This window comes from Mizuhopecten yessoensis, unplaced genomic scaffold (assembly GCF_002113885.1).
Source record: "Mizuhopecten yessoensis strain PY_sf001 unplaced genomic scaffold, ASM211388v2 scaffold10821, whole genome shotgun sequence".
Lineage (NCBI taxonomy): Eukaryota > Metazoa > Mollusca > Bivalvia > Pectinida > Pectinidae > Mizuhopecten > Mizuhopecten yessoensis.
The window spans coordinates 1,580,856-1,606,390 of NW_018408738.1; the positions used below are offsets into that span (position 1 = coordinate 1,580,856).

The 25,535-nt window shown below is 36.8% G+C and overlaps 1 protein-coding gene across 1 annotated transcript; it reads right to left on the reverse strand.

Moving 5' to 3' along the window:
- Window positions 1–8,758: 8,758 nt before the first annotated feature.
- On the reverse strand, window positions 8,759–17,443 carry LOC110462671 (cell surface glycoprotein 1-like). The gene is made up of 3 exons (XM_021516750.1): window positions 14,782–17,443; window positions 12,505–12,623; window positions 8,759–9,199 (listed from the first exon to the last, which is right to left on the reverse strand). The coding sequence occupies exons 1-3, from the start codon at window positions 17,366–17,368 to the stop codon at window positions 9,080–9,082; spliced, it is 2,826 nt and encodes a 941-aa protein (XP_021372425.1). The 5' UTR covers window positions 17,369–17,443; the 3' UTR covers window positions 8,759–9,079.
- Window positions 17,444–25,535: the final 8,092 nt, after the last annotated feature.

Below are 25,535 nucleotides of genomic sequence, written 5' to 3' on the forward strand. Positions count from 1 at the left end.
TGGCTCTAGTGTCATCTGGTGACCCAAATAAAGGGGTATCCCGTAAATGATTCATACAGCTAGATATTCCTGGTGGCATAGCTTCGTGTAGAATTACACAGGTGGATAAGTCACCGGATTTTTAGGACCAGAAAATCAGCATTTTGTAAGCTAGCATTTAAAGAAAACAGTTTTAAACCTCTTGGGTCATGGAGCATTATTTACATTTTACTTTTTATACTTGCATATGGTTTTTTCATAGGGGGGTACTTTTTATACAGGGGGGGTACTTTTTGGTAGGGGTATAAAAAGTATCCGGATACTTTTTATTCTGCATAAAAAGTATCTGGATACTGTTTAAGCAGGAGGTACATTTTATGCATGACACTGGCGTCCTACCACTAGACTACCGTACCTCCTAAAATTGCTACCAGTCCAAAGTCTAAACCCTATACTATTACTATATAACCACAAGGTATTGCATCAGTTTGTTTTTTAGCTAAGGCGTTAGCCGCCAGCTATTGGTATTACTTTAGTTAATGAGCTCAGATATTCATAAATGTCGATTTCACACAGACGGCCTCTAGCGGTAGTCACTGGTACTAAATTGAATCATATACCGGACCTACTGTCTTTATTATGCGTAACTTTGGACTCAAATGCACTTGAATGGCTTGTAAATATCATTACTTTTCTTTATAGAACATATGATCTTATCACAATGTCGTATTCTTATTGAAAATGCACCCTGTTTATCTCAATCGGGAACTGCTACTTGAATGTAGGTCATGCATGCTACACGCAACTTCCGGTAAAAATACTTCAGTTAATGAGCTCAGATATTCATAAACGAGACATAACGTCACCTTCTAGTAATACTAAACAAACTGCAAATAAAATCCATTACCACGGACTCAAGTTCACTCAAACGTCATTGGATATAATCTTATTCTTAGTTAGAACTAAGTATCCTTCTAAAACTTCGTATTTACTCTTGGAACTGTCGCTGGATTAACCCTTTACACGGAAATATTGTCCTGTGATTGGCTAAAATTGGTGACATTTACGTCCCTGTTTACAATTATATATTGCGTGGTCAGAGCTATGAAGCGGTCCTGTTCCAACTAACTGAGGATAATCAAAAGTGCTAATCAGTAATAATATATCTGATTCACGCTTCATATGATTATAATGTTATCAAAATATTGCATATTCGTTCATCGTTAAAATAACAAATCCTTACTAAAAACTCTAAAAAAAGAAACGACGGCCATGTTAGATCACGCGTGATGTTATCCGTTTCCTTATATGGCCTTCACGGCCAAATATAGTATTACTACTGATGCGGTCATGTTTACTACAATTTCCATATTTGGTCATGACACCCATATTTAGACGTCTGACCTATATCGGAAAGATTGAGGAAGTTTCCAACATGGCAGTCAATTAGGATTTCGCTTGCACTTGTTACGTAAACTTGATAATTTAACGAAATATAAGGCGGAGTATAACTTACAATTATGTAGGAGATCAACATAAAAAGTTCATATTACAAACCTATTAATGGATACGGATCCTGTCAATTAATTCTAAAATCGCCTCCGTGTGATTCACACCAGGCTTGCCTAACTAAAATGGGATCAACCGGCCGGGGCAGATGAGACCGGGAATCATGTTAGAACTAGCCACTGTCCTTCTCTAGTTCCATATTGGTATTCTAACCTGAAGGCTTTTTTTACCTTCGCAGTATTATCATTTTGTTCTATTTTCATCATAAGATATGCTATTGCATTTTTATATCGCCTTCTCGCTAATTACAGCTCAGCCAGAAACGAAAATATGCTCCGATAGGCCTACATTTTATATGTCTGTTGGTGTGATTTGTGTTTTTCGTTTATTGAAGTATTACCATATAACAGGACTCTTTTATTTCAATATACACAAAAACAACAACACCTTCGGAATGATTTCAGACATATACTGCGGGAAAACACGAGTGATCTCCCTTACATTTAGACATGCGCACATTTTACTTTCGTTTTGTGTAGGCCTAGACATCATTCGCAACGCGAAGCGGAAAAGACGAAAATGCAGGCGAGTGTTGACTTAATGTTAGGCATGTTGTTTAAGCAGCATTGACAATGAACAATATACATACACTTCTGCAACGTTTACCTACTACTGATTCATAAATAAGGCTATGTATCCCGATTTCGGTGACTTGTGGCCAAGCATGCGGCCGAAGCCGCAGAGAATGGCGCATGTTGTCAGCGGCGATGACAAAAAGGAAGGTGCTTCTACGGTATGTATAGCAGTTATTATGCAAAAACAAACATAATAAACGGACGTTTTACTCTAGTGAATTACAGCGTCACGAGGAACGTCTTTCTCCAGACGTGTTGCAAAATTTTCGAACTGCTTAGTTGCAAACTGATTTCACTTAAGCGTTGTTTGTGAGGATATTTGGCCTTACATTTCTTCTCATTCAGTTAAAAAAAAACATGTTATAAACATTGTATTATTAGATTCATTGTGATGTTGGCTTTCATTGAAGTTTCAATTGTTATACTACTTGATGTTTTGGAAACTTAAACAAGTATAGTAGTTCTAAATATTATGAAATGACAGAAACATTAGGCCAAACAAATTACTTGTGTTTCTACTATCAGAAAAAAATAGGGTAGGTATGTATTAGCTAGGCATTTTATTGTTAATTTGAAAAATATCTTTACTGCGCTAATATAGAGCAGGAGTTCTGACTTTAACAGTGCATATAAAAACTTAAGGGTATTGTAGAACACAAATCTGAGATAAGTCTGGTTAACCACACTGGTGTCGAACACACCAATAAGTATAGTGTGTATAATATATCATAGTTTATACACATCATATTACTATTAGTGTGTCCAGTATCTGTGGGGTTAGCATAAACTCAATATTTGTTTTAAACTTTTAATTGGCCTTATATAATGATCATTTATAGGTCAGACAGGGTTTGGTTTCCAATTCGGAAACTAGACCTGTTAAAACAGTTATCATTTGTAATTTAGAGATTAAATATTTCTAAGCAGAAAAAAATGAACTATAAATATTTTTCAACCTTTTCTGAGTTGTACAATTTTAGAGTATCTTCTGTCTGAAATCTGAACATAACTTGTTTTATGATAAATGTGTAAAACAATTCCTCATACTGGGGTAAAGTTTTTCTATATATAGTCCCAAAAACTACAGATAAAATCCTTGAGCACGTACAAGATACAAAAATATATATTTTACGTCCATTTTGCAAAACATACAACATAAGCTACAAAGACAAAACATGAGTATAATAACAGAGACCAAAATATTACAACATGGAAAAATAAAATAAAAACATGTATGTACATGTAGTATACTGTAAGCTCAGAAAAAGAGTTTATCACTTGGAAAGCACTTAATAGGCACATTGAACACGGTAAGCACATCAGCACATGGTAATTTAAGCACATTTAGAACATTTGCATACAGCACATAAAAAACAAAACCATAACATGGAAAGCTTATTAGCACATAGTAGGCACATTTGCACATTGTAAGCAAAATAAAGGAGTGCAATGGACATCTCCATGTTTCCTGGTTAATTTCTTCTTTATGGAAACAACCAGGGGAGAGTGATGTTCTGCTTCATCTTTTGTATTAATGAAAACCGTGAATATCTAAGTGCGTGTGTTTAAACTAATTTTGTTTTGTTTTTACTGGTACCTTTTTATGTACACATGTTTTACCACCTAAGGAATTAGATGTCTTAAGCCCCCATATGATGTGCTGTTATAAGTTGAATTTAATGTACATTTTGTTTATATTTAGTTCTGCTACCAAAGAGATTGACTTATTGAAATGTTTTTGAAACATTTTAATGAACTCCTCAGCTTTAATGCCTTATTTCTCACTATACAAGCTCATATTGCTATGCCTCCTATTTGTTTGAATATCATCTCTAAACATTATTGCTGGTGCAGAAATTATATGGTAACTATGTTCTATTTTAGGGGGGGAAAGCAATCAATATTACAACAGACAGGGATGGTTATTGATGGGAGAAAGGAGGATGAGAAATAGGAACTGTACCAACTCTCTCATACCTTTGAGGACTTCATGAACTTTTTCAAAAGGCTGCAAGAACTATACCAACAGTGACATGACATTTTGAAATCTGTCAGTTACTTTATAGAGGAGGAACCTCTGACTAAATCATTTTCTCTCAGACACATGAAAGCCGAGTCCACAGATCCTTCCATCAGCGAATAGTTCAAATGTAGTTCAAATGCTTTCCTCGCAAACTTTTCCTTAATGGAGAAGTCAGTGATCTTTACTTGGAACAGATTGAATCTGTGAATATTGATGCTGAAAGCCTGATGAATGTGATTGAACAGCCCCTACTTGATGCTGAAACCCTGATGAATGTGATTGAACACCCACTACTGACTAAGGGCACAAATGTTGGAAACAACGTTTGTTTTGATCAATATAACACTATGGGTGGTGGGAGCAAATTGGAAAAAAAATTAAAAGTATGTTTTTAAAGATAGAAATACTGGTCATGGCTTCCTTTTAGTTTTTGTCCAATGAATTAAAAGTCAACGCAAATGTTAAGTAGTAAAAGAAATGTAAGATCCCTGGTATACATTGTACTTTTAACAATGCTTATGATCAATATCAATAAAATAAAATAAAAGTTATAATATGTAACTTGATATTTGTTAACTTCGCTCGATTTTACTGTGTCCAACATTTGATATTAAATCTTGTGTGATATATGAGAGGGATAGCACACAAGATTGTATCAATGTCAATGAAAGCAATTATTTCTTAAGTTTTCAACCATATTTCTTGAAACTTCATTTCTAAATTTCATACATCAATTGTTCAAGACAGTTTTAAGGTCAATTTCATTCAGTCAAGGTGAAGGCTACAGCTTCACAACCTGTTCATGTACATGTGACAGAGAAATTGTCAGTGCATTCCTAACTAAGTATTCAAACCAAATTTTATAAACCTTGATCCATCATTCTCAACATTAAATCATGCACTACCTGTTTGCATATACACAAGCAACCTCAACTTTCAATAAGTCCTGTTGTCAACATTTGTTGCACAATGCTATCAGTTCTGAAACCAACAATCATGACAACTGTAATAACATAGTATGTGTTCTAGCTGGTACATTTGCAGTACTCTTTTGAAATGTATTTGAAATTAATATGTGCATCTTATTTCAAATGCTAGCCTATGAAGATGATAAAGCTGAACATATGCTATAAAGTTGTTGTTTTCTTTGTGAAGAATTTATGCAATGGAAATAGAGGGAAAATAATGTAACTCTCCTAATCTTGTGTGTGTGTGTGAGTATGTATGTTTATATTTTGTTTATCTTATTCAATATTGAAACATACAACAATGTATCATATTGAATTAGAGTGCTTTTTATATTATTTGTTCATGGGAACACAGATTCAAAATAGTTCCATTTTTCATAAGAAGAGACCTTTTCACTGCAGTGAATATGTAAAACACTTTATTTAAAAGTTTTTCAAAATTATTGAGAGACTTGTAAATTTATGGGTAGCAGTAATCCACTTGCTTATCCACAATTTAGTTTCGGCAAGTAAACATCCTTATAAATATTGTTCTGTAACAATATACACTGACTGATGCAAAATTGAAACTTGAACAAAATTCACACGTATTAAAAAGCATGCCAACCCTGGTCGATGTGCACACTTTACAAGATAACTTGCTTGAATATATATTGATCAATATACAAACTTAGACGATAAGTTCAAAGTTGAGTGAAATCCATGCCTAATTAATTAGCATACTGTACTCTGATTGGTCAATGGTTTTATGCCAAGTAACTTTGTTAGATAAGGCAAGGGTTGATATCTTATTCAACAACAAAGGCAAAGTTCAAAGATGTTCACAATCTGTGCATAATCTATTCAATGGTTTAAAATAATCAGGTATTGGTCAAAGGGGTAAATGCCAGTTTCAGTTTTTAATGTTCTATGAAATACATTGTATGGACAAAGGGAAGCAATTCCAAATTCCTATGCAAATTAATTATCCAAAGGTTTAAAATGATATATTCTAGAGGAAACTTGGTACCACTCTTCTGACAAACCTATAAAGATATACTGTACACACAAGAAGAATAACTTCACAGTGGTACACTTTTACATAAAACTTTGATTCATAACAAATTAACAGTAAATCCTTCTGTACAATATGATGGGAACTTCGTCTTTATTTTGTTCTCCATTCCAAAAATAATATATATATCTTTTGCCTTAGCTTTCAGTACTTTCAGTACTTTGATTTGTTTTATGTATCAGCATGAAGGTCCCAATCATGACTCACACCTGAACTGATAGCAGTAATATGATTTCCTTATTAGACATCACTTGATTAAAGTCACATGTTCCGAGACGAATGACCTTTGTTTAGGCTCGCCTTTGTTTGGAATGTTGTCACGGAAATAATAAGGACATGTTTCCTGTCTGTTCAAGCACATTCAAATTTTGATAATCACTGGTTATTGTTACATTTTATTAAATATAAAACATTATACATTTTTAGCCCACCATCAGCAGATTTAGATGGTGGGCTATTCAAATCACCCTTAGTCCTTGGTCCATGCATGGTTCGTCTGTCATTCCCTCCATCCTTAAACAATTGTTCTTACCGCTTTTTCTCAGAAAGTACTTGAGGGATCTTTCTCAAATTGCACTTGAAGGTTCCGATGGCCCTTTTTAATGCATTTAAAATTTTGGGGCTGACTGGAAAACTAAGATGGCCTGCAATTGGCCTGCAAGTGTCCATATTGAATTTGAGAATAAAAGATAGTTCATGCTTTTTTTCAGAATTTACACGAAGGATCTTTCTCAATTTCACATGAAGGTTCCCCATGGTTCCTACATTTAGTTATGCATTTTGAATTTTGGGGCTGATTGGAAAATCAGGATGGCCAACAGGTGGCCATATTGAATTTAGGAGTTAAACATAACTTGCACTATTTCTCAAAAAAGTTTTTGGAGAGATCTTTTTCAAATTTCATACGAAGGTTCCTCTTGGTTTTAAGTTATGGACTTATCTGAAAACCAAGATGGCGACCTGTCCGCCATCTTGATACTGTTTAAGTTTGTTATCGCTATTTCTCAGAAAGCATTGGAGGGATCTTTCTCAAATGTGATATGCAGGTTCCAGCTAGGACAGTCTTGGTCCTTAGTTGCACATGATAACTTTTGAGACTGATCAGAAGACTAAGTTGGCTACCAGGCAAACTGATCAAACAGATAAAAGTAAAGAAGAGAAAAGATTTAAGTGACACTGAACTAATGAAGACGATGGTGGGCACTAAAATCCCGTTAGGATCTCTTGTTGTATATATACAAAGTTGTGTTTATACAAAGTGACAGGTGATTAGTGTAATAATATGTATATTTTTCTATACAAAGTGTATAAAATATAAAGGCCCCCATCAATTAATGATAACATATTTCTTATGTTGTCAACTTTGTGGTCTCAATTAAAGGTCAATGGGATCAGGACCTTAATTTTTAACTAAAATGATGAAACACTTGAAAAATATTGGTAAGACAAAAAAAATCTATAATGTGAGTCATGCTGGACAACCTTCCCCTAAATATGTTATATCTACTTGGTAAAACACCTAAAGTAAATGTAACCTGAGGCATACTCCATATAAGCATTTCATTTTTTATACAAATCCAATAAAAACAATTTTATATTTTACATACATAGGATCTTACAAGAGTTTACATGTCATATGAGATTTATGAAACGAGTCTAAGAATTTTTCAATTTAACAAGCCTCTGGCGAGCTAAATTGAAAAATTTGTGACAAGTTTCATGAATTTCATATGAAATGAAAACGAGTGTAAGATCCTTTTTATCACATAATCAAGATTTGTGGCTTTATTCGTGTAAAACGACAATTTCCATGCAACCTTGATATGCAAAAAGCCGCCATTTTGACTCCAGTGCGTAAGTCTGTGACGTCATGTACTTGTCCTAGGCGTGACATCACAATTAAAACAATCGAAACTTACAACCAATCACAGGGCTGATAGGTCATATTACATGGGTTAAAACGCAAAAAAATATGACATGGGTATATATTCACTGGATAACACAGTACATTATGTGATAAATACATGTATATAGCAGTAAACAAAACAGAAGAATTGCTAATGAATTACATTATGTACTCAATTATGCAAATGGTGGAAATAACACTTCTATTGGAATAGGAACAAGCAGGATCAAGCGTCCCTAATTGATTAACAGTAAGTTTTGTCCAGTTTGAAACTGTTCACTTTGATGCAACCCATTATTTTCATAATCAGACATACATTGTTAAATGCAGTAAATTCTTCATTGCTCTGAGAATAAACACTCAATACTGCTTTGTAGCATCTTCATAAAATGGGGAAATTGACAAACTTTTTTCAAGCCAATAGAGAAAAATGGCAAAGATAAATTAGATAAAACAAAAGAAATTTTAGCAGGACTTGGTGAACAAGCCAATACTATGGTATTATAACTAGTAACAAAGTATTTGTTTTATAAATAAATGTGACTGATCGTGGTCCACATTGTCGTACGGCAAAGCATTTGGCCAAATCTCTTGTTTATATAAAGGTAAAAATTTGTATGCTGTTATAAATTAAGAAAAAACCTATTATGTAATAAATAAATTCAAACTAAATGTGCCATTTAAACATTTAAAATTGCATATAAAAGATTAATACATATAAACAAGAAATAGCAGCTTATAAATTTGTAATAAAAAATGTTGCATTTTCAGATCGAGGCCAGGTCAATTGCAATACAGACCTATACACCTGTACAGTGTTATATAATTATGCACAAGAATATTATAAAGGTTAACTTCCGTATATTACATTATAATTGATTAAGATAATGCTGAAGATTTTGAAAGATGACCACATGATAATAAACCCAAAGCAAACCAATCCATAAACATCTAATTATAATTGATAACATCATTGTACATATGGTCTCTCTCCAGGATAGGTAACTAGTGGAGAACTAGTTCAACTGTTGTGTTGTGGTAAATGATCCCAACATTCTCCCTGGTCAGGAATTCTTCCCAATCTAACCTGTGTGGAACAGGGTAACTTCTTAACACCTCCTGTACCTGTAGACCAGATACAAACATAAAATTAGACCTCAAAACCATAAACCAGACACAAATATATAACCAGTCAAGGTAACCCCTCAGAACCGTAAAACAGACACAAATATATAACCAGTCAAGGTAACCCCTCAGAACCGTAAACCAGACACAAATATATAACCAGTCAAGGTAACCCCTCAGAACCGTAAACCAGACACAAATATATAACCAGTCAAGGTAACCCCTCAGAACCGTAAACCAGACACAAATATATAACCAGTCAAGGTAACCCCTCAGAACCGTAAACCAGACACAAATATATAACCAGTCAAGGTAACCCCTCAGAACCGTAAACCAGACACAAATATATAACCAGTCAAGGTAACCCCTCAGAACCGTAAACCAGACACAAATATATAACCAGTCAAGGTAACCCCTCAGAACCGTAAACCAGACACAAATATATAACCAGTCAAGGTAACCCCTCAGAACCGTAAACCAGACACAAATATATAACCAGTCAAGGTAACCCCTCAGAACCGTAAACCAGACACAAATATATAACCAGTCAAGGTAACCCCTCAGAACCGTAAACCAGACACAAATATATAACCAGTCAAGGTAACCCCTCAGAACCGTAAACCAGACACAAATATATAACCAGTCAAGGTAACCCCTCAGAACCGTAAACCAGACACAAATATATAACCAGTCAAGGTAACCCCTCAGAACCGTAAACCAGACACAAATATATAACCAGTCAAGGTAACCCCTCAGAACCGTAAACCAGACACAAATATATAACCAGTCAAGGTAACCCCTCAGAACCGTAAACCAGACACAAATATATAACCAGTCAAGGTAACCCCTCAGAACCGTAAACCAGACACAAATATATAACCAGTCAAGGTAACCCCTCAGAACCGTAAACCAGACACAAATATATAACCAGTCAAGGTAACCCCTCAGAACCGTAAACCAGACACAAATATATAACCAGTCAAGGTAACCCCTCAGAACCGTAAACCAGACACAAATATATAACCAGTCAAGGTAACCCCTCAGAACCGTAAACCAGACACAAATATATAACCAGTCAAGGTAACCCCTCAGAACCGTAAACCAGACACAAATATATAACCAGTCAAGGTAACCCCTCAGAACCGTAAACCAGACACAAATATATAACCAGTCAAGGTAACCCCTCAGAACCGTAAACCAGACACAAATATATAACCAGTCAAGGTAACCCCTCAGAACCGTAAACCAGACACAAATATATAACCAGTCAAGGTAACCCCTCAGAACCGTAAACCAGACACAAATATATAACCAGTCAAGGTAACCCCTCAGAACCGTAAACCAGACACAAATATATAACCAGTCAAGGTAACCCCTCAGAACCGTAAACCAGACACAAATATATAACCAGTCAAGGTAACCCCTCAGAACCGTAAACCAGACACAAATATATAACCAGTCAAGGTAACCCCTCAGAACCGTAAACCAGACACAAATATATAACCAGTCAAGGTAACCCCTCAGAACCGTAAACCAGACACAAATATATAACCAGTCAAGGTAACCCCTCAGAACCGTAAACCAGACACAAATATATAACCAGTCAAGGTAACCCCTCAGAACCGTAAACCAGACACAAATATATAACCAGTCAAGGTAACCCCTCAGAACCGTAAACCAGACACAAATATATAACCAGTCAAGGTAACCCCTCAGAACCGTAAACCAGACACAAATATATAACCAGTCAAGGTAACCCCTCAGAACCGTAAACCAGACACAAATATATAACCAGTCAAGGTAACCCCTCAGAACCGTAAACCAGACACAAATATATAACCAGTCAAGGTAACCCCTCAGAACCGTAAACCAGACACAAATATATAACCAGTCAAGGTAACCCCTCAGAACCGTAAACCAGACACAAATATATAACCAGTCAAGGTAACCCCTCAGAACCGTAAACCAGACACAAATATATAACCAGTCAAGGTAACCCCTCAGAACCGTAAACCAGACACAAATATATAACCAGTCAAGGTAACCCCTCAGAACCGTAAACCAGACACAAATATATAACCAGTCAAGGTAACCCCTCAGAACCGTAAACCAGACACAAATATATAACCAGTCAAGGTAACCCCTCAGAACCGTAAACCAGACACAAATATATAACCAGTCAAGGTAACCCCTCAGAACCGTAAACCAGACACAAATATATAACCAGTCAAGGTAACCCCTCAGAACCGTAAACCAGACACAAATATATAACCAGTCAAGGTAACCCCTCGGAACCGTAAACCAGACACAAATATATAACCAGTCAAGATAGCCCCTCAGAACCGTAAAACAGACACAAATATATAACCAGTCAAGGTAACCCCTCAGAACCGTAAACCAGACACAAATATATAACCAGTCAAGGTTGAACCGTAAACCAGACACAAATATATACTTCATCAGGGAATTTACTTCATTTTAAGGAAATTCCTGAAGAGACTGGACAAAGTACTTTGTGTCATATAAAGTGATTACTTGTAGTGAATGATTACCTTTTGCATTTTATTCAAACCTTTCAACACCAACCAGTTAGTAACTTCATTGTGTCAATAACTTCAATTAGTTAATTCCTTGATTGTGAATATTTTTTTTCATTTTGTGCTTTATGCTCTCATGCAATTTTTTATTTGAGTCAAACTAAATCCAGGAGGGCTGCCAAGACTGCCATCCTGGAAACCTATATATGTCAAGCTTAAAACATTCAAGTTCTATTAGACCAGTTTTGCTGACACTTAAACAATATAGTGACCTATTATCATGGCAAGAGGGGGTATATAAGATGGCAATCTAACAGCTGTGATCATCTTTTATTGCAAAACATTCAATATGGCTACCATGATTGAAAAGATATTTTTGATTAAAACATGTAATTTCAGAAACTTGCTCTGGACTCTCACAGCTTTATTTGTGTTCAAGTACCATTTTATATCACATACAGATTTAGACCCTTGAGCACACTGCCAACCCTTTTAAAATTTCCATGGGGGAGACTCTGCATGCTCAAAATAATAACCATAAATAAAATATGTGTATATACCTATTAGAGACAAATAATCCTTTAAATTGACATTTGGAGTTGTTCTTGCACATGAAATCGTTAGATCTCAGAATAAAGCAATAGTTTAGCAAATTCACTGGTAGGAAATACTAAATTCAAGGGTCCAAAAATGGAAGTCTCCCTCCTGAATAATGTCAGAATTTACAAGTATGCTTGAGGCTCCCTTATCAACATATAAAGTACTCACATTTTCATCCTGTTCAATAACCTGTATTAGATGACCAATGTTGACAGGTGTAGGGAATGTCAATACTGTAACTGGACGCTGTCGGTGACAAATCGTCACTGTCACTAAATGTGTTGAGCCTTAGAAAGACAAAGACATGACATGTGTCTACAAGCTGAATACTGGTTTTTGTCTACTTTATGAGATTATCCAGATTATCAAAGATCTACATTATGAGATTATCCAGGATCTTCAACATAAGATGATTTATCGTTATGAGATTATCAAGGATCCGCATTATGAGATTATCAAGGATCCACAATATGTGATATTATCAATCACTATGAGATTATCACGCATCCACATTATGAGATTATCAATCACTATGAGATTATCAAGGATCCACATTATTATGAGATTATCAATCACAATGAGATTATCAAGGATCCACATTATTATGAGATTATCAATCACTATGAGATTATCAAGGATCCACATTATGATATTATCAATCACTATGAGATTATCAAGGATCCGCATTATGAGATTATCAATCACTATGAGATTATCAAGCATCCACATTATGAGATTATCAATCACTATGAGATTATTAAGGATCCACATTATGAGATTATCAATCACTATGAGATTATTAAGGATCCACATTATGAGATTATCAATCACTATGAGATTATCAATGATCCACATTATGTGATTATCAATCACTATGAGATTATCAAGGACACCCATTATGATATTATCAATCACTATGAGATTATCAAGGATCCACATTATTATGAGATTATCAATCACAATGAGCTTATCAAGGATCCACATTATTATGAGATTATCAATCACTATGAGATTATCAATGATCCACATTATGTGATTATCATTCACTATGAGATTATCAAGGATCCACATTATGATATTATCAATCACTATGAGATTATCAAGGATCCGCATTATGAGATTATCAATCACTATGAGATTATCAAGGATCCGCATTATGAGATTATCAATCACTATGAGATTATCAATGATCCACATTATGTGATTATCAATCACTATGAGATTATCAAGGATCTACATTATGAGATTATCTATCACTATGAGATTATCAAGGATCTACATTATGAGATTATCTATCACTATGAGATTATCAATGATCCACATTATGTGATTATCATTCACTATGAGATTATCAAGGATCCACATTATGAGAATATCAATCACTATGAGATTATCAAGGATCCGCATTATGAGATTATCAATCACTATGAGATTATCAATGATCCACATTATGTGATTATCAATCACTATGAGATTATCAAGGATCTACATTATGAGATTATCTATCACTATGAGATTATCAAGGATCCACATTATGATATTATCAATCACTATGAGATTATCAAGGATCCACATTATGAGATTATCCATCACTATGAGATTATCAAGGATCCACATTATGTGATTATCAATCCCTATGAGATTATCAAGGATCCACATTATGAGATTATCTATCACTATGAGACTATCAATGATCCACATTATGTGATTATCAATCACTATGAGATTATCAAGGACACCCATTATGATATTATCAATCACTATGAGATTATCAAGGATCCGCATTATGAGATTATCAATCACTATGAGATTATCAAGGATCCACATTATGTGATTATCAATCACTATGAGATTATCAAGGATCTACATTATGAGATTATCTATCACTATGAGATTATCAATGATCCACATTATGTGATTATCAATCACTATGAGATTATCAAGGATCCACATTATTATGAGATTATCAATCACTATGAGATTATCAATGATCCACATTATGTGATTATCAATCACTATGAGATTATCAAGGATCTACATTATGAGATTATCTATCACTATGAGATTATCAAGGATCCACATTGTCTGAGGTTCTCAAGAATCAATTGTGTGAACATTGAAAAATGTCAGAAGTGTCAAGAACCAAATATCGATATCTGATTTTAACTGATTATGCAGAATATCAGAAATGTTCTATGCATTCAAATACACTGCAACCAGCATGATTTAACAAGTCACGCAATGACAAATAATTTATAATTTAAAGATCCTAGAAAACCATTATGCAACTGCATAGGAAGGCAGTGACTTTCTAATTAATATTTATTGTTTCTTTTGAAATGATTTTCTTCAGTCACCAAAAACTTCCTATATGATACGTTGATTGTGATGCTATTATATATTACAAAACCTGTTATGTGTATGTGTGGGTTCACTGACACTAACCTCTGTTGTCAAATCTTGTATCTTGCTGTTGAGCAGCTTCTACCAGGGGATGTGAAGGTTGAAGGTTGATTAGATTTTGTCCCTCCATCACATTTCCTAAATATTGGAAATCATCCACTCTGTTTGGGTCAGTTGAAACCAGTGCGTTTGGTTCTGCTGTCATTCTAGAACCAACACGAGGAATTTGTTCACCAAGGTCATTTGCATTGTTTATTGGTTGAACCGTCGTCTCTCCTGAGGAAGGAGGTAAAACATGATGGTCCCTTATAACGTCCTGTTGTCTGAGAACACTTGTGTCTTCCTGTGTTTCTTCATTCTTCCCTTGACATTGTTCATTTCCACATTGATTTGATGACAAATGGTGTGTGAAGTTGTCTTCTAACATCAGTTGGTGATGATCAAATGGACTCTTTGGTTGTGTCTCCTGATTTTCCTCATGGTCTGGTGTTGGATCCCCTACAAGAAGTGCAAAATTACTGGATAGTGGATCACAGGAGAAGACTTTAGTTGCACCAGTGTTGTAACTAAATGGTGTTGATTCATGATCGTTGTGATGTAGATCTACTGATTCCTCATTTTTGTCTTGCCAAATCTCTTTGGGACGTGTTTCTAAAGCAATGTCGGAGTCAGCACTTCTAAATTGTATTCCTTCAGTTTCATCATTGTTGGTTATTGAGAAGCTCTCCAAACTTGGCCATTGTTCCTGCTGTATTTGTAGGATAACATGCCTATCTGAAGGATTCTGTCTTTTGGAAGTTTCTTCGGCCTGTAAAATATCATGTCTTTGTAGACCAACTGTAAGATTCGGAGGACTTTGAGAGTCATCAGGTTTCACTCTGTTGTCTGAACTTTGTCCAACTTCACTGTTTAGGTCTGGAGGACTTTGAGAGTAATCTGGAGGCATTGTGTTTTCTGAACGCTGGTCACAACCGCTGGTAAGGTTTGAATGTCTTTGAGAGTCACCAGGAATCAATGTGCTCTCTAAATCCTTGCCCACATCTTTGGTAAGGTCTGGAGGGCTTTGAGGGGCATTAGCAAACACTGTGTTTTCGGAAGCCTGGTCAGAACCAATGGAAAGGTTTGAATGACTTTGAGAGTCAAAAGGAGTCACTCTGTATTCTGAACCCTGGCCTGCATTTTTTGTTAGGTCTGGAGGGCTTTGAGTGTCATCTCGAATCATGGTGGTGTCTGAACTCTGGCAAGAAACACTGGTAAGGTTTGAATGAGTTTGAGAGTCATCAGGTGTCACAGTGAATTCTGAAGCCTGATCAGAACCAATAGTAAAGTTTGAATGACTTTGAGAGTCATTAACAGTCACTGTGCTTTCTGAACCCTGGTCAGCATCCCTGATTTGATCAGGAGGACTTTGAGAGTCATTGGGATGCAATTTGGTCTTTAAGTTTTGACCAGCATTACTGGTTACATCTTGCGGACTTACAGTGTCATCAGGGGTCATTGTGTTTTCTGAAGTCAGACCAGAACCACTGGTTGGGTTTGTGCTCTCTAAATCCTGGCATGCATCTTTGGTAAGGTCTGGAGGGCTTTGAAAGGCATCAGAAGTCTCTGTGTTTTCTGATCTTTGTCCAACACCACTGGTAGAGTTTGGATAACTTTGAGAGTCTTTTGGAGGCAATTTGTCTTTAGAACTTTGATCCCAATTAATGTAAAGACTTGAAGGACTTTGAGAGTCATCAGGAGTCATGGTGTTTTCTGAACCTTGGCCATGACCACTGGTAGGGTTTGAATGACTTTGAGAGTCTTCAGGAGGCAATTTGTTCTTTGCCTTTTGACCAGCATCACTGGTTATGTCTGAAGGACTTTTATAGTCATAAGAAAGCACTTTGCTCCATGAAATTTGAACAGCATCACTGGTAAATGTTTGAAGATATCGATGGTCAAATGGAGTCACTATGTTTTCTGAACTTTGTCCAACACCACTGGTTAGGTTTAGCTGTCTTTGAATGTCATCAGCAGGCATTGTGTTTTCTGAACTTTGATCACTGCTTAGGTTTAGAAGGTTTTGAGATTCATCAAGAGGCAAATTGTTTGCTGAATTTTGACCGGTATCCCTAGTAAAGTTTGGAGTGTCATCAGGAAGTGATTTCCTGCCTGATTGTGGACCAGCATCACTGGCAAGGTGTGGATGACTTTCGGGAAGCTGATCAGAAGGCAGAATGTGTCCTGAACTTTGACCAGTATCACTGGTTAGGTGTGGATGACTTTCGGGAGGCTGATCAGAAGGCAGAATGTGTCCTGAACTTTGACCAGCATCACTGGCAAGTTGTGGATGACTTTCGGGAGGCTGATCAGAAGGCAGAATGTGTCCTGAACTTTGACCAGTATCACTGGTTAGGTTTGAAAGACATTGAGAGTCAATAGGAAGCAATTTGCGTCCAGAACTTTGACTGGCATCATTGGTAGCATTTGGAGGATTTGGACTGTCATCAGGAAGCAATGTTTGAGTGAGACTGGCACCACTGGTAAAGTTGGACCGAGGTTTAGAGTTATTAGTGGACAATTTGTTAACTGAAGTTTTGCTGGTAAAACAGTCAAAGTTTGGAGAATTTTGAAAGTCATCTGTAAGCATTGTATTCTCTAAACTTTGATTGGCACCTGAAGTAAGGACTTTTTTACCTTGACAGCCACTGGTGATGATTTGTTGGCTTTTCTCAGCAAATGGACGTTCCTTTGAAAAGTTACATTTATTTTCAATAATCATTTCATTAGGCAGACTTTCAGAATGTTTCAATTCCTGACATGAATATTCTCCAGAGGTCTGTGAGTTTTCATATTCTTCAGTCATCTTCAGCCTTGTAGTTGATTTCAATAGCTTACTGGGTTTGTTTGTTGGATTTTCACTTTGAGAAATCCCATTAAGATGGGAAATGAGTTGTGTGTCCTCAGCTGGCTGAGTGATTGCTTCACTTTGTTTGTCATTACCTATTCCGCTCTCTTGTTCAGATACTTGATATGAAAGACCATTGTGTTTCAACAGCAAATTTCTGTCACAGTCAGCAAAAGGTACAGTATGTGAGGTTTCCATGCTTTCACTTTTTCTGTGTTTGTCTGTAGGAGTCATACCCACAAAAGGTAGAGTAAGCGCAGATGTTTGAAGATTTGTATCAGATTTGCTCTCATCTTGTGTCTCAGATGACACTGTCTTCTGTTGTGCCAGATCTTCATGCACAATCTTCATCTTTTCTTCTTTTGGGTTGACTGTGACAACTGTACCTGATACGTTGGGTTTGGATTGGTCCATAGTGAGTGCTTGTTCATCTAGAGTGTTCGCTTGAACAGAAGATGAAGTCTGAGGACAGCTTTGAGTAACTGGTGAAACCACAATGTCTGTGTGATTTTGTAGATGTATGTCGAACATGAAATCAAATTCACCTTTTCTTTTGCTGTACCCATGCAGTTTACAAGGATTGGAGGTAGTGCTTTGTCCATCATTTCTGTATTTCTTGCCATGCAGACCCAGGGGTAAGGATTTAGTGACTGTTTGAAAGGAAATCGTCTGAACAACGGGTAGAGTGTTGGTAATGACCACACCAGATGAACCAGGGCAAACTGCAACTGTTATCTTGGTAAGGGCTACAGCAGGTGTGTTTGGTAGGACTGTGATCACTGTCTCTTTTAGAACTAGAGTAGATGTCTTGGACAAAATTGTGACCACAGTTACTTTAAGAATTACAGCAGCAGGTGTCTTGGGCAAAAATACAATCGCTGTCTCTTTCAGAATTAGAGCAGGTTTTTGAGGTTCAACTGTAGGTTCTGTCTCAGCTATGAGCAAAGGAGGGTTCTTTGGCATAAGTGCATATTTTATCTTGGTAAAAATCAAAGAAGGCTTTTCAGGTAGACTTTTTGGTTCTGATTCCATTAGGACCACAGCAAGTTTCTGTGGTAGAACTTGAGGTTCCTCCTTAGTTGGGATCACAATAGGACACTTAGGTAGAACTTTAGGTTCTTCCTTTGTTTCAGTTTGGGCTACAAACAGTTTCTGAGGTAGAACTTCAGGTTCTTCCATAGTTGGGACCACAGTAGGTTTCTCAGATCGACCTTCAGATTGTTCCTTAGTTGGGACCACAGTAGGTTTCTCAGATCGACCTCCAGGTTCTGCCATAGTTGGGGCCACAGTAGGTTTCTCAGATCGACCTCCAGGGTCTGCCATAGTTGGGACCACAGGAGGTTTCTCAGATCGACCTCCAGGGTCTGCCATAGTTGGGACCACAGCAGGTTTCTCAGATCGACCTTGAGGTTCTGCCATAGTAATTGGGACCCCAGTAGGTTTCTCAGATCGTCCTTCAGATTGTTCCTTAGTTGGGACCACAGTAGGTTTCTCAGATCGACCTTCAGGTTCTGCCATAGTAATTGGGACCACAGTAGGTTTCTCAGATCTATCTTCAGGTTTTTCCTTAGTTGGGGCAACAGTAGGGTTACCCTCAGAGTAGTCGGTGTACAGATGACCTTGAGAAAGATTGAGGGATGGGTTTATCTCAGGGTCACCAATCATGTCTTTTGTGCTGTTGTACATATCCAAGAAAAAGCTGGTTAAGTATTCAGAACAATTGGATATCTGTGACAGGATGATCATTTTGGAAAGAAAAATCTTTCGAGATATCCAAGGCACAGCGAGTGCAGTTGATATCTTTGCAAAGAAGTCGATGTAGATCAATTTCAAATGTTCAGGACGATAAATCACAAATTGAGCACAATTACTCTGTCCATGTGATGTTGGTGTAGGACAGCAGTCCTCAAAGCTCATTTCAGAGACAGAACGAAGTATGGTGTTGGTAACCTTCACTCTTTCAACTAAAGGTTGGACAGATGTTTGTAAGTCACTCTGTCTCCTCAGTCTACATTCCAAGCACTTTTCTGTTGTCGCGATGTTGTTTCCAAATGCTTTTTTGATACATTTTCTGATAAAGACCAGGCGAGTAGGCTTACGCAGAACTTGTTGCCTGTTTATCCTTCCACAGAACTTGTGAAGTAGACAGTCCATACAAGTCATTGGACCAGGTGTGAACTGAAGGACTTCAATCATTGGTTGGAAAACATATTGAATACAAAGTTTAATTGCCTCATTCTTACCACAATCAGCAGTATCACAAGCTTTGTTTGTCAAATTCAGCTGTAGTTGTGACTTCCTTGAAATGCGTCCTGATAGACTTCCATTGTGGTTCTGCTTAACGTTGTGTGATGAAAACTTTGATCCTCTTTTTCTTTTGAAGGAATGGTACCTTTTCCTGTGATGGATTCGAAATTGTTCATTCAGAGATCTCTTTCTGGAAAGTTTTCTTCTTTTAAGTGCCATGTTTTGTTTTAAGTTATTGCAACTGAAACAAACAACAAAAAGTGGGGTTAAACACATTTAGTTTAAACATTTTTTTTGATAAAGGTAAATAAATGATATCTGATATTTTGAATCCTAGAAAAAAACAGTTGAGGTTTGAGTCTTTGGCCTCAATTTTCCATAATTTACAGATTCTGTGCCGTATTGGCTAGCTGATTAATATTTCCTCCCCTAAAACCAATACAACAGGTGAAAGAATCAGCTATCCAATGGTTTCCTCTATAAAGCATGGAGGAAGGGAGTAAGGGGTTGGAGGGATGGGGCAACCAGCTGTAATACTTTCCTCACTACATAACAAATAGAAAAACCATCTCTAAGGATACAAAAAGGCGGGAAAAAAGGGGGGGGGGGGGGGGGGGGAGCAAAGTGTCGGCTAATTTTCTTCCTCTGTCTGGGGATAGAAAATCAATAAGCCAATTTTTACCCTGTAGAAACTATCAGGTGGGGATTTGGGGGCAATTTTTACCCTCTGGAAACTGTCAGATGGGGAAATAATTGACTTCTACACTATGTTTGACTTGTATATACACTTGGAAAAAAAGTAACCAATGCTGCATAAATCTGCCTTAATATTGAGGTTTTCTGTTACCAATAGATATATGTCCTCTTTTTAGGTCACCTGAGCTTTGCTCAAGTGACCTATTCCAATCACTTTCCGTCCGTCGTCGTCCGCCGTGCGTCGTGCGTAAACTTTTTACATTATCAACTTCTTCTCAAGAACCGGTGGATGGAAATTTTTCACACTTGGTCAGAATCATCCTTGGTAGATGAGGCTATCAAATTGTAAAATTGGGATTCCTAGCCCAACCCTAGGGGCCAGGGCGGGGCCCAAACGGGAAAATTAACCAATATTTCAAAAATCTTCTTCTCCAGACTCAGAGGTATTACAGTCATTTTTTCTGCATGGATGGAAAGATCATCAGGGGCTTTATTTAGATTGTAAATTTCAGGACCCCCGAGCTATCCGTTCTCCCTTGGGGAGGGTATAGTTTATATAGCGAAACAACACTTTTGGGTATATTTTGACAATTTTCTATTGGAAATTATTCTTACTTGGTGAGAATTATCCTTGGAGGAGGAAGATGATTTTAAATTGTAAAATTGAGATTCCTACCCCGACCCTAGGGGCCAGGGCGGGGCCCCAAAAGGAAATTTAACCAATATTTCAAAAATCTTCTTCCCCAGACTCAGAATCCTATACTACAGTCCTTTTCTTTGCATGGATGGAAAGATCATCAGGGGCTTTATTTAAATTGTAAATTTCAGGACCCCCGAGCTATCCGTTCTCTCCTGGGGAGGGGGTAAATTTACTATAGCTTATATAGGGAAACAACACTTTTGGGTATATTTTGACAATTTTCTGTTGGAAATTATTTTTACTTGGTCAGAATCATCTTTGGTGGATGACGGTATCACATTGTAAACTTGGAATTCCTGCCCCATCCCGAGGGGTTAGAGCGGGTCCCCAAAGGGAACATTTACAAATACTTTAAAATTCTTATCCTTTGATGACATGACAAGTATTGTATTTCACTTAGTTTACATGCTGATTTCCACATCACATCTAAACAATAAAATAAAGCTACCAGTTCCTATGATATAACTCAGGTGACCGCTAAGGCCCTTGGTCTACTTGTTATATTTGAAATGAATTTAAACTTACATGAAGCACATGCATACTGACAACTTCATTTATCCTGCAAACATTAAATATTCCATTCTGAAACTTATATTTCAAAAAAGCACAAATCAAAATATTCGAAGTTAGTTCATGAAAACAAATCAGGATTTGATGACAAGATACAAGATTTGACTAGTGTATGTTGATTTTAACCATTAACAATATATATTCTTCAAGATTTATCCTTGAGTGAATTCAGTGTTTTTCCTTTTGAGAATTCAAAATGGTGGTCATTATACAATGTACATGTGAAATGAAAGTACTATCAAAATGCATATAGTCATGGAATATCAGTAAAGCATTAAAATGTTAAAAGGTAAAATTGGTTTCTGTAAAGTACAATGACTGATGTTTATAGGTTCTGAATGTGTTATACAGTATGTACTGATAGTGATTATATCAAAAGACACCCACTGTCGGTGCATAGAGATAAAATCATAATCCTGGACTGTTACGATTCGCTCAATGTATAGTTAACAATAAATCTGTGTACGAGTTAGATCTGTTACTATGAAATTGAAGTTCTTGTACTTACCATTTGGTTAAGATGTGTTAATCTCGTATTTAGGAGCAATCTAAACCATTATCAAGTCAACTAGGTATACAATGATATGATATGGACAATTCTGATTATATAATTATAATGACTCACTTAACCTATAGCTACATACGGGTATTACTGAAATAACATCCTGCTTTGTGTACATAACACTAGTACTGATAATTTACTGGTACAATTAATTTGCACCCGGTTTTTGACCGATGGAAACAAAAAATAATGGGTTTGATATTGTATATAATACAAAATTGGCTACACTGCATTAAGTTAAATATGACAGTGTTAACAAGTATGACACAAAGGAACGGCCCGGTAAAATCACTCTAGTGGCAAAATTCAGGTGGCCCAACACTTGCAATAGCTCCCGTTTGGTACATGATTTACGGGCGAGAAAAGATTCCATCAATGCAGTGATACGTTCTATTTTGTCTCTTGGTAGTCTAGCCTGCATTTGGTCAGAGTCTAAAATGATTCCTAGATATTCCACACTATATAACGAATTTATCGCATCGAGGACCCTTTTGCGTTTGGGCAGACTGACTGTTTAGTCGCTTCTTGTCTATTTCTTCCGTTGTCGTCTGCCCAAATCTCTCCATGTTGTTGTTGTGCTGTTGTCTCTCAATGTCACCGAAACGCTTAGATAAGGGGACGGCACCCACGCTAAAACAAAAGACGGTCGCTTGCGACAGCGTCTTACTAATTTTGCCTGGCGCAGGGGAAGCAACTCCTATCATTTTACGATACAATGTAGCGAATGGGAATTACGGTGAGCATTGTATCATTTTCAGAATATTCAGGTACCCGGTATCTGTTGTTTTGGTTTTGAAGCGGTGAGCAGTGGGCGGCCATATTGCCCTATAATGGAATCCTACTGACCCTATATAGAAAATTAGAGGGTCACCACGTGACAGCTCTAAACCAATGGATTTTGGACATTTTTGTCCGAGGTGCGATAAATAGTGTTGTTGACCTGCACTATTAAATGGCTTGTGAATTTTTATATGATATGCACATAGATTTTTCAGTGTGAACTTAAATTTTACACCAAGGTGCATTCACTGTTTACATGACCTGATCAAACAGATAAAAGAAAAGAAGAGAAAAGATTGAAGCTGGTATGCTGGTGGGCATCAAAAGCTTTATGGGATCTCTTTATTTGTAACTTTAAACATTTTTTTCTGAATAACCAAAATGGCTAGGGTGAAGATATTTAGCCATTAGCGTGCTGGGATGAAGGGTTGCCAATTTTTTAGCCCACCATCATCTGATTGGGCTATTCAAATCACCCTGCGTCCGTGGTCCGTGGTCCGTGGTCCGTCTGTCGTCTGTCGTCCGTCGTCCACCGTCCGTCGTCCTTCCGTAAACAATTCTTGTTATCGGTATTTCTCAAGAAGTACAAGAGGGATCTTTCTCAAATTTTATATGCAGGTTCCCCTTGGTCCTTAGCTGTGCAGGGCAACTTTTGAGACTGATCGGATAAACAACATGGCCGACAAGCAGCCATCTTGGATTTTGATAGTGAAAGTTTGTTATCGCTATTTCTCAAGAAGTACTATAGGGATCGTTCTCAGATTTTATATGTAGGTTCCCCTTGGTCCTTAACTGTGCAGGGCATCTTTTGAGACTGATCAGATAAACAACATGGCCGACAGGCAGCCATCTTGGATTTTGATAGTGAAAGTTTGTTATCCCTATTTCTCAAGAAGTACTATAGGGATCGTTCTCAAATTTTATATGTAGGTTCCCCTTGGTCCGTAGCTGTGCAGGGCAACTTTTGAGACTGATCGGATAAACAACATGGCCGACAGGCAGCCATCTTGGATTTTGATATTGAAAGTTTGTTATCGCTATTTCTCGGGAAGTACCAGAGGGATCTTTCTCAAATTTTATATGTAGGTTCCCCTTGATCTCTCGTTGTGCATGTTATATTTTGAGACTGATCATAAAAACAAAATGGATTAAAAGAAGAACTAAACAGATCTTTCTCATATTGCAATGATAGATTCTATTTCTTTCACATTAAGTACTGTACTAGTAAATATGTGAAATGACAAACTCACTTTGAAGGTTGGCTTTCATACACATCAGTATTAAGTTTAGATCAAAAGTTACCTCAAGGTGCATTTACTGTAAACATGACTCGATCAAACAGATAAGAGGAAAGAAGAGAAAAGATCGAACTGACAAAGAACTAATGAAGATGGTACAAAGGTGGGTGCCAAGATCCCTCTGGGATCTCTTGTTTCAAATAAATGACCTTCACCCATATTCAGGTCACAAGGATCAAATATGTTAAATTCTTTAAACAAATTCTTCTAAATAACCAAAAGGACCAGGGTGATGCTATTCGGCTAGTAGCATGAAATTAAGGCCGTAAAGTTTGTTCAAATGAATGACCTTTACCAATATTCAAGGTCACAGGGCAATTGTCTTATAAAACCTTAAACAAGTTCTGCTGAATAAACAAAAGGTCAGGGTGATGATATTTCGCCCGTAGCATGCTGGGATGATGGGCTACCAGTTTTGTTAAAGTGAATGACCTTCACCCATATTTAAGGTCATTGGGGTCAAATGTGTGTGGTAAAAACTTTCAGACAATTTCATCTGAATAACCAAAAAGCATAGGGTAGTGATATTTTGCAAGTAGGATGCTCAGATGATGAGCTATCAAGCCTGTTCATGTGGATGACCTTGACCTACTTAAATTTCAAATTCACATTGCAAAATGTGTATCAATATAATCTCAATAAACAAAAGATCTAGAGTGGTGATATTTGGCAAGTTGCATGCTGAGATGAAGGACTATGCAGTTTATTCAACTTAGTGAACTTGTCAAGTCACAGGGGTCAAATATGTTTAAATCTTTTAACATGTTCTTTTGAATGACTAACAGTTGTATATTTTAGTCCACTTTAAGGTTACAAGTGAGAGATTAATACCAGGTGGGCGATGTAGGCCCATTGGGCCTCTTATTTTGTTATCTTATTCAATAACTACGCAATCACTGTCACCTTTCCATTTATATGGACGCTCATTGGCTAAGCTCCCATTTCCTATATCTATGCAAATATGCTAAAAAAGCCAGGAAGCCAGGTGTCATGCATAAAAAGTACCCCCCTACCAAAAAGTATACTTTTTGTACCCTATAAAATTCCCTCCCCCCC